Here is a 13901-nt window from a genome sequence, read left to right on the forward strand (position 1 = left end):
CTCTGTCCCATTCCACCGTTCCTGATCACCATGGAGAACAGACCCCGCCCATGCTCTGTCACCATAACGAGAGGCCACGACACCGAGCTCTGCCACCATCGAGTCTGGTCCAGCCCCTGCTCTGTTGCCGTAGCGGCAACCCCTCCCACCGCTGCTGCAAATATTTCTTTGAAATGTGGAAAATGTTGAAAATAGTCTATGATTCAGTTCTTGTCATCATTGAATTAATTTAATAATTGGAGAAAAAGGATACTTCAGCACAGTTTTCAACTGTTCTCTGAACTGATTCTGGGTCACGGCATAAATGCAAGTGTTTGTGCAGCAACTCAGGAGTTGCAGCATGAAGCCTATTTCCTGCAGAAAAACGGGTATATATTCAGATCCATTTCCCAGATACCACATTCGATTCCATATTGAATACACCATTAATACTGCCCATAACAGTATGAAATTGGCCGAGATAACTAACAGTAAAATGATTGATTTCCTTCGGCTCTCCATCTCAGAGTCTCTGGAACTCTCGCCACTGCTATGAGCTCGCAGTCTCCTGCGTGCTCGACTGCTCACTACAATGTGTCTGACGGTCAACACATTGAGCACTAGAATCACAAGAAATGGGACAAACGGGGTTAGAATGTAATGGAGGAACTCGATTATTGACCAGAACTGAGAGTACAGAACACTTGTAGTTGCAAAACAAAACCAGGGTTCGTTCCGCAGCCCATACTGCCCTGACAACATAAAGTACCGAGAAATGTTCTTTAAACAGCTCAGCACCGTCACTGTCCCCAGAACAATAGCCGACGTTTTCCTGGTGCAATATTTAGTTTTCAGCTTCTGGCAACAAATGGCCACCAATCGATCAAAGGTGAAAGTGACGGTGAACCAGACAGAACAGTCTGTAGCTGCAAATAGCAGGGCGGCGTGGATATTATACACGGGGATGGAATACTTCAGGAAAAGAAAATGTTTCAGGTAAACAATGGGAATATGCCTCAGAATCAGGTCGAATATAACAACCAATAGATCTGCCGCTGCCATGGCCACGAGGTAGAAAGTGACACATTTGGAAAGGCCACACTTTCCCCGAGACAGGATCGCAATCGTCACCAAGTTAACTGTGAGCAAAGGAAATAAACAGAGAAATTATACATCAGACTGGGCGCAAAGTTACCAGATTGATTGAATACTTATTGAGATGTTCAAACGAGCCTCTGTATCCAGTGATATATTGAAAGTAATGGACGTGAAAAACGTCGTGAAGGTCTGTGATACGGTGGAAGGTGGGAAAGATTAAATGAGAAAAGGATAACACTGAAAATGTTGTATTCAATGTTGGTCATAATCCTCCACTCCCATCCTTCCCTTTCTGGTTTAAATACTGTTCCTTTTTAATCGACACAGGTTAAGGAATATAAAAGTGCTACCAGCTGCTGACAACACATTGAAGTCACTGAATTGAGTAGTTATTCCTTGTAAAGTAGCTGCAGTAAGCCTCTTTATCAGTACTGATGCAGTCCCTGGTGAAATACCTTCACTGTTGACTAAACCTTCAATGCAAAGGCACAAAGGAAACTTGATGTGGAGCATGAAAAGTCAATTGTTTTTGGATAGTCAGTGAAATTTCAGGTTACTCAGTCAGAGCATTATTGTATCCGCGGAAGAAAACATGGTGTTTCTATTTCGAGTGTTAGAGATGTATTTGTGGCATCAGCTGTCCATACTCAGAGAGATAAAAAGCAAAATTTTTCGACGTTGCACAGACAACTTGCTCACCTTTCTTGTCAGAGAATAAAAACCCTGTTAAATGATGCAGGTGTGTTTATCGAGGATTGCAGCAGCTTTTTCGGGAGCAGAGAGTGAGCGAGTGAGCAGCTGGGAAGGTCAGTTTGAAAGTAAATTTAATTTCCTTTTGTTTTTCGGCGGAGGCCAGGGGGCTGCTGGGTAAGTAAAACACTATATATACGGGCGGTTTAAAATAACTTTCCTTTCATTGCAGCAGCTTTTTCGGGAGCAGAGAGTGAGCGAGTGAGCAGCTGGGAAGGTCAGTTTGAAAGTAAATTTAATTTCCTTTTGTTTTTCGGCGGAGGCCAGGGGGCTGCTGGGTAAGTAAAACACTACATATTTGGGCGGTTTAAAATAACTTTCCTTTCATTGCAGCAGCTTTTTCGGGAGCAGAGAGTGAGCGAGTGAGCAGCTGGGAAGGTCAGTTTGAAAGTAAATTTAATTTCCTTTTGTTTTTCGGCGGAGGCCAGGGGGCTGCTGGGTAAGTAAAACACTATATATTTGGGCGGTTTAAAATAACTTTCCTTTCATTGCAGCAGCTTTTTCGGGAGCAGAGAGTGAGCGAGTGAGCAGCTGGGAAGGTCAGTTTGAAAGTAAATTTAATTTCCTTTTGTTTTTCGGCGGAGGCCAGGGCGCTGCTGGGTAAGTAAAACACTATATATTTGGGCGGTTTAAAATAACTTTCCTTTCATTGCAGCAGCTTTTTCGGGAGCAGAGAGTGAGCGAGTGAACAGCTGGGAAGGTCAGTTTGAAAGTAAATTTAATTTCCTTTTGTTTTTCGGCGGAGGCCAGGGGGCTGCTGGGTAAGTAAAACACTATATATTTGGGCGGTTTAAAATAACTTTCCTTTCATTGCAGCAGCTTTTTCGGGAGCAGAGTGTGAGCGAGTGAGCAGCTGGGAAGGTCAGCTGGAAAGTAAATTTAATTTCCTTTTGTTTTTCGGCGGAGGCCAGGGGGCTGCTGGGTAAGTAAAACACTATATATTTGGGCGGTTTAAAATAACTTTCCTTTCATTGCAGCAGCTTTTTCGGGAGCAGAGAGTGAGCGAGTGAGCAGCTGGGAAGGTCAGTTTGAAGGTAAATTTAATTTCCTTTTGTTTTTCGGCGGAGGCCAGGGGGCTGCTGGGTAAGTAAAACACTATATATTTGGGCGGTTTCTGAACCCGAGACACCACACCTGTCGTGTCTCCCACCCGCCCTCCTCCTCTAACAAAAAAAAAGGACTCGGTGGGGTGTTTATAAGGTAAGGCTTTTTCGATTTCTCTGGTTTTATTGTGATTGGTAAAAACTTTTCGTTCCTTTTTCATTTAACTATGTTAAGCTGAAGATTAAAAATGGCAGGAGATCTCAGACCCGTGTCATGCTCCTCTTGCTCAATGTGGGAGCTCAGGGACACGGCTGATGTCCCTGACTCCTTCACGTGCAGGAAGTGTGTCCAACTGCAGCTCTTGTTAGACCGCATGACGGCTCTCGAGCTGCGGATGGACTCACTTTGGAGCATGCGCGATGCTGAGGAGGTCGTGTCTAGCGCGTTTAGTGAATTGGTCACACCGCAGATTAGGATTGCTGAGGGAGAAAGGGAATGGGTGACCAAAAGGCAGAGAAAGAGCAGGAAGGCAGCGCAGGAGTCCCCTGCGGTCATCTCCCTCCAAAACAAGTGTACCGTTTTGGATACTGTTGGGGGAGATGGCTCACCAGGGGAAGGCAGCAGTAGACAGGTCCATGGCACTGTAGCTGGCTCTGCTGTTCAGAAGGGCGGGAAAAAGAGTGGAAGGGCTATAGTCGTAGGGGATTCGATTGTAAGGGGAGTAGATAGGCGGTTCTGTGGTCGAAAACGAGGCTCCCGAATGGTATGTTGCCTCCCAGGTGCACGGGTCAGGGATGTCACAGATCGGCTGCAGAACATTCTAAAGGGGGAGGGTGAACAGCCAGTTGTCATTGTGCACATAGGCACTAATGATATAGGTAAAAAACGGGATGAGGTCCTACAAGCAGAGTTTAGGGAGTTAGGAGCCAAGTTAAAAAGTAGGACCTCAGAGGTAGTAATCTCAGGATTACTACCAGTGCCACGTGATAGTCAGAGTAAAAATGAAAGAATAGTCAGGATGAATGCGTGGCTTGAGAGATGGTGCAGGAAGGAGGGGTTCAGATTTTTGGGACATTGGGACCGGTTCTGGGGGAGGTGGGACTATTACAAATTGGACGGTCTACACCTGGGCCGGACTGGAACCAATGTCCTTCGAGGTGCTTTTGCTAACGCTGTTGGGGAGGGTTTAAACTAATGTGGCAGGGGGATGGGAACCAATTGAGGTCAGTTGACAGTAAGGAGGTAGTAACAAAAGCCTGTAAGGAACGAGACAATGAAGTCAGTGTGACTAAGGGGAAGAACAGGCAGGGAGCAGATGATGAATATAAAGGGACTGGTGGTCTGAGGTGCATTTGTTTTAATGCAAGAAGTGTAGTAGGTAAGGCAGATGAACTTAGGGCTTGGATTAGTACCTGGGAGTATGATGTTATTGCGATTACTGAGACTTGGTTGAGGGAAGGGCATGATTGGCAACTAAATATCCCAGGATATCGATGCTTCAGGCGGGATAGAGAGGGAGGTAAAAGGGGTGGAGGAGTTGCATTACTGGTCAAAGAGGATATCACAGCTGTGCTGAAGGAGGGCACTATGGAGGACTCGAGCAGTGAGGCAATATGGACTGAACTCAGAAATCGGAAGGGTGCGGTAACAATGTTGGGGCTGTACTACAGGCCTCCCAACAGCGAGCGTGAGATAGAGGTACAAATATGTAAACAGATTATGGAAAGATGTAGGAGCAACAGGGTGGTGGTGAAGGAGATTTTAATTTTCCCAACATTGACTGGGATTCGCTTAGTGTTAGAGGTCCAGATGGAGCAGAATTTGGAAGGAGCATCCAGGAAAGTTTTCTAGAGCAGTATGTAAATAGTCCAACTCGGGAAGGGGCCATACTGGACCTGGTGTTGGGGAATGATCCCGGCCAGGTTGTTGAAGTTTCAGTAGGGGACTACTTTGGGAATAGTGATCACAATTCCGTAAGCTTTAAAATACTCATGGACAAAGACGAGAGTGGTCCTGAAGGAAGAGTGCTAAATTGGGGGAAGGCCAACTATACCAACATTCGGCAGGAGCTGGGAAATGTAGATTGGGAGCAGCTGTTTGAAGGTAAATCCACATGTGATATGTGGGAGGCTTTTAAAGAGAGGTTGATTAGCGTTCAGGAGAGACATGTTCCTGTGAAAATGAGGGATAGAAATGGCAAGATTAGGGAACCATGGATGACAGGTGAAATTGTGAGACTAGCTAAGAGGAAAAAGGAAGCATACATAAGGTCTAGGCGGCTGATGAAAGACGAAGCTTTGAAAGAATATCGGGAATGTAGGACCAATCTGAAACGAGGAATTAAGAGGGCTAAAAGGGGTCATGAAATATCTTTAGCAAACAGGGTTAAGGAAAATCCCAAAGCCTTTTATTCATATATAAGGAGAAAGAGGGTAACTAGAGAAAGGATTGGCCCACTAAAGGACAAAGGAGGAATGTTATGCTTGGGCTCAGAGAAAATGGGTGAGATTCTAAACGAGTACTTTGCATCGGTATTCACCGAGGAGAGGGACATGACGGATGTTGAGGTTAGGAACAGATGTTTGATTACTCTAGGTCAAGTCGGCATAAGGAGGGAGGAAGTGTTGGGTATTCTAAAGGGCATTAAGGTGGACAAGTCCCCAGGTCCGGATGGGATCTATCCCAGGTTACTGAGGGAAGCGAGAGAGGAAATAGCTGGGGCCTTAACAGATATCTTTGCAGCATCCTTAAACACGGGTGAGGTCCCGGAGGACTGGAGAATTGCTCATGTTGTCCCCTTGTTTAAGAAGGGTAGCAGGGATAATCCAGGTAATTATAGACCGGTGAGCCTGACGTCAGTGGTCGGGAAGCTGCTGGAGAAGATACTGAGGGATAGGATCTATTCCCATTTGGAAGAAAATGGGCTCATCAGTGATAGGCAACATGGTTTTGTGCAGGGAAGGTCATGTCTTACCAACTTAATAGAATTCTTTGAGGAAGTGACAAAGTTGATTGATGAGGGAAGGGCTGTCGATGTCATATACATGGACTTCAGTAAGGCGTTTGATAAGGTTCCCCATGGCAGGCTGATGGAGAATGTGAAGGCGCTTGGGGTCCAAGGTGTACTAGCTAGATGGATAAAGAACTGGCTGGGCAACAGGAGACAGAGAGTAGCAGTAGAGGGGAGTTTCTCAAAATGGAGACGTGAGACCAGTGGTGTTCCACAGGGATCCGTGCTGGGACCACTGTTGTTTGTGATATACATTAATGATTTGGAGGAAAGTATAGGTGGACTGATTAGCAAGTTTGCAGACGACACTAAGATTGGTGGAGTAGCAGATAGTGAAGGGGACTGTCAGAGAATACAGCAGAATATAGATAGATTAGAGAGTTGGGCAGAGCAATGGCAGATGGAGTTCAATCAGGGCAAATGCGAGGTGATGCATTTTGGAAGATCCAATTCAAGAGTGAACTATACAGTAAATGGAAAAGTCCTGGGGAAAATTGATGTCCAGAGAGATTTGGGTGTTCAGGTCCACTGTTCCCTGAAGGTGGCAACGCAGGTAAATGGAGTGGTCAAGAAGGCATACGGCATGCTTTCCTTCATCGGACGGGGTATTGAGTACAAGAGTTGGCAGGTCATGTTACAGTTGTATAGGACTTTGGTTCGGCCACATTTGGAATACTGCGTACAGTTCTGGTCGCCACATTATCAAAAGGATGTGTATGCTTTGGAGAGGGTGCAGAGGAGGTTCACCAGGATGTTGCCTGGTATGGAGGGCGCTAGCTATGAAGAGAGGTTGAGTAGATTAGGATTATTTTCATTAGAAAGACGGAGGTTGAGGGGGGACCTGATTGAGGTGTACAAAATCATGAGAGGTATAGACAGGGTGGACAGCAAGAGGCTTTTTCCCAGAGTGGGGGTTTCAATTACTAGAGGACACGAGTTCAAAGTGAAAGGGGAAATGTTTCGGGGGGATATGCGTGGAAAGTTCTTTACGCAGAGGGTGGTGGGCACCTGGAACGCGTTGCCAGCGGAGGTGGTAGATGCGGGCACGATGGAGTCTTTTAAGATGTATCTAGACAGATACATGAATGGGCAGGAAGAAAAGAGATACAGAAGCTTAGAAAATAGGTGACATGTTTAGAGAGAGGATCTGGATCGGCGCAGGCTTGGAGGGCCGAAGGGCCTGTTCCTGTGTTGTAATTATCTTTGTTCTTTGTTCTTAAATGAAGACATTAAAATAGATTAATGAAAAGTGTGAAATCTGTGAAAAGTTTTGGAGGACACCCTCACGTCCTCTTGTAAACTTCCCAGTGGCACGTGACTTTAAAGAAATAGTTATCATGTGTTTAAAGGTATGGGACAAAGACAATAAACTTTGCATTCTACATTTAATGGACCTCGCGACTAGGTTTCACATTTCTATAACAATAAAGAGCGAGGGAAAAGGGGTGATTACGGATAAAGGTAAGTAGAAATGGATAGGAACCACACTTGGAGCACCAACTCTGTTTGTGATTGTTAATTGAAGGGAATTTGTCAAAGACTCGTTCAGAGACATGTCTGATAACATTAACATTATGGTTATGAATACTTAGGCTGAAAGTCCTTTCAGCACTGGACTATTTGAAAGGAATCACGCAATGACTGATGAACTGCTGCATTAGATCTTGTTGACCAGCCATACTGCAAGTAGACAACTGCCCTGGCATGACTTCGTTTCAGATGCTGAGATAGTCCCTATCAATTGTGTGATAGTACTGCTCTAGAAGGTAGGACAATCCGGTCCTGTTTTGATCACATTGGAATGCTTTACATGCAGGGAGACGGGAGTTAATCAAGGTTTAGGTCTCTGAGAAAAGTCGGAGAGCTCTGAGGCATCGCATAATGCCATCCAAGGTGGAATAGAATTAAGGAGCTTTGGTGAAAGATAAAAGAGAGGAGAATAAGGAATGGGAGGGTCCTGGTAAGGATAATTGGTTGGGATGACAAAAAATTCTGGGAGACGGTGGCATAGTGTTAATGTCACTGAACTGAATAACCAAGAAACCTGGGCTAATCTCCTGGCGAAAGGGTTCAAATCCCACCACGGCAGCTGGTGGAAATTCAATTAATGAATGCATGTAATTAATTAATTTTAAAATAAACTCTGGAATTGAACGCGAGTCTCAGTAATGGGGACACGAAACTGTTATTGATTGTTGTAAAAACCCATCTGGTTCACTCTTGTCCTTTCGGGAAGAAAGTCTGCCATTCTGAACTGGTCTGGCATACGTGTGACTCCAGACACAGCAATGTGGCTGACTTTTATCCACCCTCTTAAAAGACCTATCAAGCCATTCAGTTGTCAAATGCAATTGGGGATGGGCAACAAACGTTGACATTGCCAACGCTGCCCACAGCCAATGAAGGAATTAAAGAAAGTCGTTATCAAACATGGAAATCAAAGTAACAAGATTCATTCGTAGGTTTGATTTCAACATCTGACAATATGAGCAGTACACAGCGGGAAATGATGCACCTTGTAACTCACATGCTCATGTGTTTTGTGATGAATGTCCTGAGGAAATGAATACAGTAGAAAAAGGTTTGTTTTTATTATTATTCATTCAGGGGATGTGGGCGTCTCTGGCTATGCCGGCATATATTGCCCATCCCTAATTGCCCTTGAGAAGGTGGTGTTGAGCCGCCTTCTTGAACCGCTGCAGTCCATGTGAGATAGGTACACCCACAGTGCTGTTAGGAAGGGAGTTCCAGGCTTTTGACACAGCGACAGTGAAGGAACGGCGATATAGTTCCAAGTCAGGATGTTGTGTCACTTGGATGGGAACTTGCAGGTTGTGATGTTCCCATGCATCTGTTGCTCTTGTCCTTCTAGGTGGTTGAGGTCGCGGGTTTGGAAGGTGCTGTCTAAGGAGCCTTGGTGCGTTGCTGCAGTGCATCTTGTAGATGGTACACACTGCCTCCACTGTGCGTCGGTGGTGGAGGGAGTGAATGTTTGTCGATCGTGTGCCAATCAAGCGGGCTGCTTTGTCCTGGATGGTGTCGAGCTTCTTGAGTGTTGTTTGAGCTGCACCCATCCAGGCAAGTGAAGAGTATTCCATCACACTCCTGACTTGTGCCTTGTAGATGGTGGACAGGCTTTGGGGAGTAAGGATGTGAGTTACTCGCCGCAGGATTCCTAGCCTCTGACCTGCTCTTGTAGCCACGGTATTAATATGGCTACTCCAGTTCAGTTTCTGGTCAATGGTAGCCCCTAGGATGTTGATAGTGGGGGATTCAGCAATGGTAATGCCATTGAATGTCAAGGGGAGATGGTTAGATTCTCTCTTGTTGGAGATCGTCATTGCCTGGCACTTGTGTGGCGCGAATGCTACTTGACACTTATCAGCCCAAGCCTGGATATTGTCCAGGTCTTGTTGCTTTTCTACACGGAATGCTTCAGTATTTGAAGAGTCGTGAATTGTACTGAACATTGAGCAATCATCAACAAACATCCCCACTTCTGACCTGATGATTGAAGGAAGGTCATTGTTGAAACAGATGATGACGGTTGGGCCTAGGACAGTACTTTAAGGAACTCCTGCAGTGATGTCCTGGAGCTCAGATGATTGACCTCCAACAACCACAGCCATCTTCCTTTGCGCTGGATATGCCTCTAACCAGCAGAGAGTTTTCCCCCTGATTCCCATTGACTCCAGTTTTGCTAGGGCTCCTTGATGCCATACTAGTTCAAATGCTGCCTTGATGTCAAGAGCAGTCACTCTCACCTCTCCTCTTGAGTTCAGCTCTTTTGTCCATGTTTGAAGCAAGGCTGTAATGAGGTTAGGTGCTGAGTGGCCCTGTCGGAACCCAAACTGGGTGTCACTGAGTAGGTTATTCCTAAGTAAGTGCTGTTTGATGGCAGTGTTGATGACACCTTCCATCATTACTGATGATTGACAGTAGACTGATGGGGCGGTAATTGGCCGGGTTGGACTTGTCCAGGTTTTTCTGTGCAGGACAGACCTGGGCAATTTTCCATATTGACGGGTGGAAGCCACTGTTGTAGCTATCCAGGAACAGCTTGGCTAGGGGTGCGGCAAGCTCTGGAGCACAGTTCTTCAGGACTATTGTCGGAATATTGTCAGGACCCATAGCCTTTGCAGTATCCATTGCCTTCAGTCGTTTCTTGATATCACATGGAGTGAATCGAATTGGCTGAAGACTGGCATTTGTGATGCTGGGTATTTCAGAAGGGGGCCGAGATGGATCATCAACTTGGCACTTTTGGCTGAAGATTGTTGCAAATGCTTCTGCCTTACCTTTCACACTGATGTGCTGGGCTCCCCCAACATTGAGGATGGGGATATTTGTGGAGCCACCTCCTTCAGTTAGTTGTTTAATTGTCCACCACCATCCACGGCTGGATGTGGCAGGACTGCAGAGCTTAGATCCAATCCGTCGGTTATGGGATCGCTTACCTCTGTCTATTGCATGCTGCGTATGCAGTTTCGCATGCAAGTAATCCTGGGTTGCAGCTTCACCAGGTTGGCACTTCATTTTAAGGTATGCCTGGTGCTGCTTCTGGCACGTCCTCCTGCACTCTTCATTGAACAAGGGTTGGCCTCCTGGCTTGATGGTAAGGGTAGAGTGGGGGATATGCTGGGCCATGATGTTACAGATTGTGGTTGAGTACATTTCCACTACTGCTGATTGCCCACAGCGCCTCATGGATGCCCAGATTTGCATTGCGAGATCTGTTCGAAATCTATCCCATTTAGCACGATGAACTGCATCCTCAATGTGAAGGCGGGACTTCGTCTCCACAAGGACTGTGTGGTGGTCACTGCTACAAATACACTCATGGACAGATGCATCTGTGGCAGGCAGATTGGAGAGGACGAGGTGAAGTATGTTTTCCCCTCTTGTTGTTACCCCCACCACCTGCTGCAGACCCATTCTAGCAGCTATGTCCTTTAGTACTCGGCCAGTCGTGGTGCTACCGGTCCACTCTTGGTGATGGACATTGAAGTCCCCACCCAGAGTCCATTTTGTGCCGTTGCCACCCTCAGTGCTTCCTCCAAGTGGTGATCAACATGGAGGAAAACTGACTCATCAGCTGAGGGAGAGTGGTAGGTGGTAATCAGTAACAGGTTACCTTGCCCATGTTTGGTCTGATGCCACGAGACATCATGGGGTCTGGAGACGATGTTGAGGACTCCCAGGGCAATTCCCTCCCTACTGTATACCACGGTCCCGCCACCTCTGCTGGATCTGTCCTGCCGTGGGTCAGGAAATACCCAGGGATAGTGATTGCGGTGCCTGGGACATTGTCTGTAAGGTATGATTCGATGAGTATGACTATGTCAGGCGGTTGCTTGACTAGTCTGTGTGACTGCTCTCCCAACTTTGACACAAGCCCCCAGATGTTAGTAAGGAGGACATTGCAGGTTCGACAGAGCTGGGTATGCCCTTGTCGATTCCGCTGCCTAGGTCGATGCCGGGTGGTCCGTCTGGTTTCATTCCTTTTTATTGACTTCGTAGCATTGCGGTACAACTGAGTGGCTTGCTAAGCCATTTCAGAGGGTATGTAAGAGCTAACCACAGTGCTGTGGGTCTGGAGTCGCATGTAGGCCAGCAGATTTCCTTCCCTAAATGATATTCGTGAACAGATGGGTTTTTACAACAATTAATAATGGTTTCATGGCCATCATAAGACTAGCTTTTAATTCCAGATTTATTAATTAAATTCAAATTCCACCTCTGCTGTGGTGGTATTTCAACTCATGTCCCCAGAAAAATACTCTGGTTCTCTGGGTTGCTAGTGATAATACCACTCCGCCACCGCCTCCCCAAGGGGCCCAACTCCGTCAGATCGAGGCTTAGTCTGAGGACGGTGTGAGGCTGCTCGTGGCCCCCAGCTCGTTGGGATCGAGCTCGTTGGGATCGAGTCTTCTCAGAGTCGGGTTGCTTGTGAATGCAGCCCAAAGTGGGTGGTAAACTCCATCTGAGGCTAAATACTGGCACGACATCGATAGTCAACAAGTACTGTAATGGAAAGTTGAAAAGAACTTTGAAGAGCTAAAGGGTTGGATAATGTGTGTGGTCATGATGCCTCGGAAAACCATTGCATCAAAGGCCAGTTGTCCCGACTAGGTCCGCGGATGACATATATTCCAGAGCTTTCTAAACATTGGAGGCATGCAACAATTGTGTGCCGTGCAGGAAAATCTACAGGAAAGATTAACTATTGGTTGAATGTTCAAAATGATGGCCAAGAACAAATATTCATGGTCTGGAAGAATGGGGTGAAAGGATGCATGGTAAGGATGTGTAAAGCAAATTCTAATAGTGGGTCTGGAAGTGGTTCTTGTGTAAAGAAGTGATCATGCACTGGAGCATAGGGACATAGGAGTAGGAATAGGCCATTCAGCACATCGAACCTGCCCCGTCATTCCATATACTCATGGCTGATCATCCACTTCAATTCCTTTTTCCCACACTATCATCATAACCCCTTCTGTCATTTCTATTTTGAAATCTGTCAGTCTCTGGTTTAAACTTTCGAAATGACTGAGTTGCCACAGCCTCTGGGGTGGAGACGTCCAAAAATTTACAACCTTCTGAGTAAAGAAATGTATTCTCATTTCCGTCCTAAGTGGCTCCCCTCTTATTTTGAAATTGTGTACTCTGGCTCTAGACTCCCCAACCAGGGGAAACAGCTTAGATGCATCCACCCTATCGACCCACTTAAGTATTTTGTAGCTTTGATCACTTGTCATTCTTTGAAACTCTAGAGAATACAGGCCTCGTTTCCCCTATACTTCTTCATAGGACAGTACCGCCATCCAGGGAAGAAGTATGGTGAACCTTCGTTGCACTCCCGCAATGGCAATAATATCCTTCCAAAGGTAAGGGGGCCAAAACTGCACCCAGCACTCTAAATGGTGTCTAACTAATGTTCTATACAATTGAAGCAATACTTCACTACTCAAATACTCAAATACTCTTGCTATAAAGGCCTTAGCCATTATACCATTAGTCTTCCTAATTGCTTGCTGCACCTGCATGGTAGCTTTCAGTGACTTTTCGACAGGGACACTCAGGACCCTTTATACATCGACACTGCCTAATCTCTTACCATTTAAAAGAAACCTTGCACATCTATTGCTCCTACCAAAGTGGACAGCATCACAGTTTTTCACATTGTATTCTGTCTGCCACATTATTGCCCACTCACTAAGTCTGTCCAATCCCCCTTGAAGCCGCTTTGCATCTTCCTCACAACATCCATTCTCATCTAGTTTTGTGTCATCCACGTACTTGGAAATACTACATTTGGTCCTCACATCCAAATCATTGATACGTATTATGAACATCTCGGTCCCAAGCACTGATGCCTGTGGTACCACACTAGGCACAGCCTGCCAACACGAGGGTGACCTGTTTCTTCCTATAATCTGCTTTCCGCCTGTTAACCAATCATTAATCCATGCCAGTATATTTCCTCCGATCCCATGTGCTTTAACTTTGCTCACCGAACTCCTGTGGGGGACCTTATCCAAAGCTTTCTGACAATTCAAGTATATCACGTCCACCAAATCCCCTTTATCAATTCTGTTAGCAACTTCCTCAAAAAAGTCCAACAGGTTCGTCAAACATAATTTCCCATTCATTAGTCTCATATGCCCAATCAAATCATTATGATCCAAGTGTCCAATTACCACATCCATGAGAATATATTTTAGCTTTTTCCCAAGGACTGATCTAAGGCTAACAGGTCTGTAATCCCTGTTTCTCTCTCCCTCACTCCGATAATGTGCAAAGGAAACTTTTAGTAGTGTTCCCGAAAGATATCAACGTGCTAATAGAGACCGTAGGTTGAATATATTTCACAAAGAAATGAAGGCTCGAGTGCAATTTCCAAATAAAACTAGCGATAGAAGTCCTCAGGACCGTGATGTTTTAATGGCTGCCAATAAACTTGAGAATAAGAGAAGCATTGGAGAGTTGTCAAGTGTTTGGGGTTTATTCTAAGGTACCA

General features: G+C 45.8%; 1 protein-coding gene across 1 annotated transcript; it reads right to left on the minus strand.

The window, feature by feature from the left end:
- Nucleotides 1–216: 216 nt before the first annotated feature.
- LOC137365581 (probable G-protein coupled receptor 139) lies at nt 217–10417 on the minus strand. Its single transcript, XM_068027968.1, has 4 exons — nt 10339–10417; nt 9808–9945; nt 1383–1550; nt 217–1118 (listed from the first exon to the last, which is right to left on the minus strand). The coding sequence occupies exons 1-4, from the start codon at nt 10415–10417 to the stop codon at nt 217–219; spliced, it is 1287 nt and encodes a 428-aa protein (XP_067884069.1).
- Nucleotides 10418–13901: the final 3484 nt, after the last annotated feature.

This window comes from Heterodontus francisci, unplaced genomic scaffold (genome assembly GCF_036365525.1).
Source record: "Heterodontus francisci isolate sHetFra1 unplaced genomic scaffold, sHetFra1.hap1 HAP1_SCAFFOLD_436, whole genome shotgun sequence".
NCBI classification, from domain to species: Eukaryota; Metazoa; Chordata; class Chondrichthyes; order Heterodontiformes; family Heterodontidae; genus Heterodontus; species Heterodontus francisci.

Coding starts and splice junctions, on each gene's coding strand:
- LOC137365581 (XM_068027968.1), bottom strand. CDS start 10,417: ATGAAGTGCCAACCTGGTGAAGCTGCAACCCAGGATTACTTGCATGCG. Junction 9,946..10,338: donor GCAGCATGCAATAGACAGAG/GTAAGCGATCCC, acceptor CCGCACCCCTAG/CCAAGCTGTTCCTGGATAGC. Junction 1,551..9,807: donor CAGTCTACTGTCAATCATCA/GTAATGATGGAA, acceptor TTTGCATTGAAG/GTTTAGTCAACAGTGAAGGT.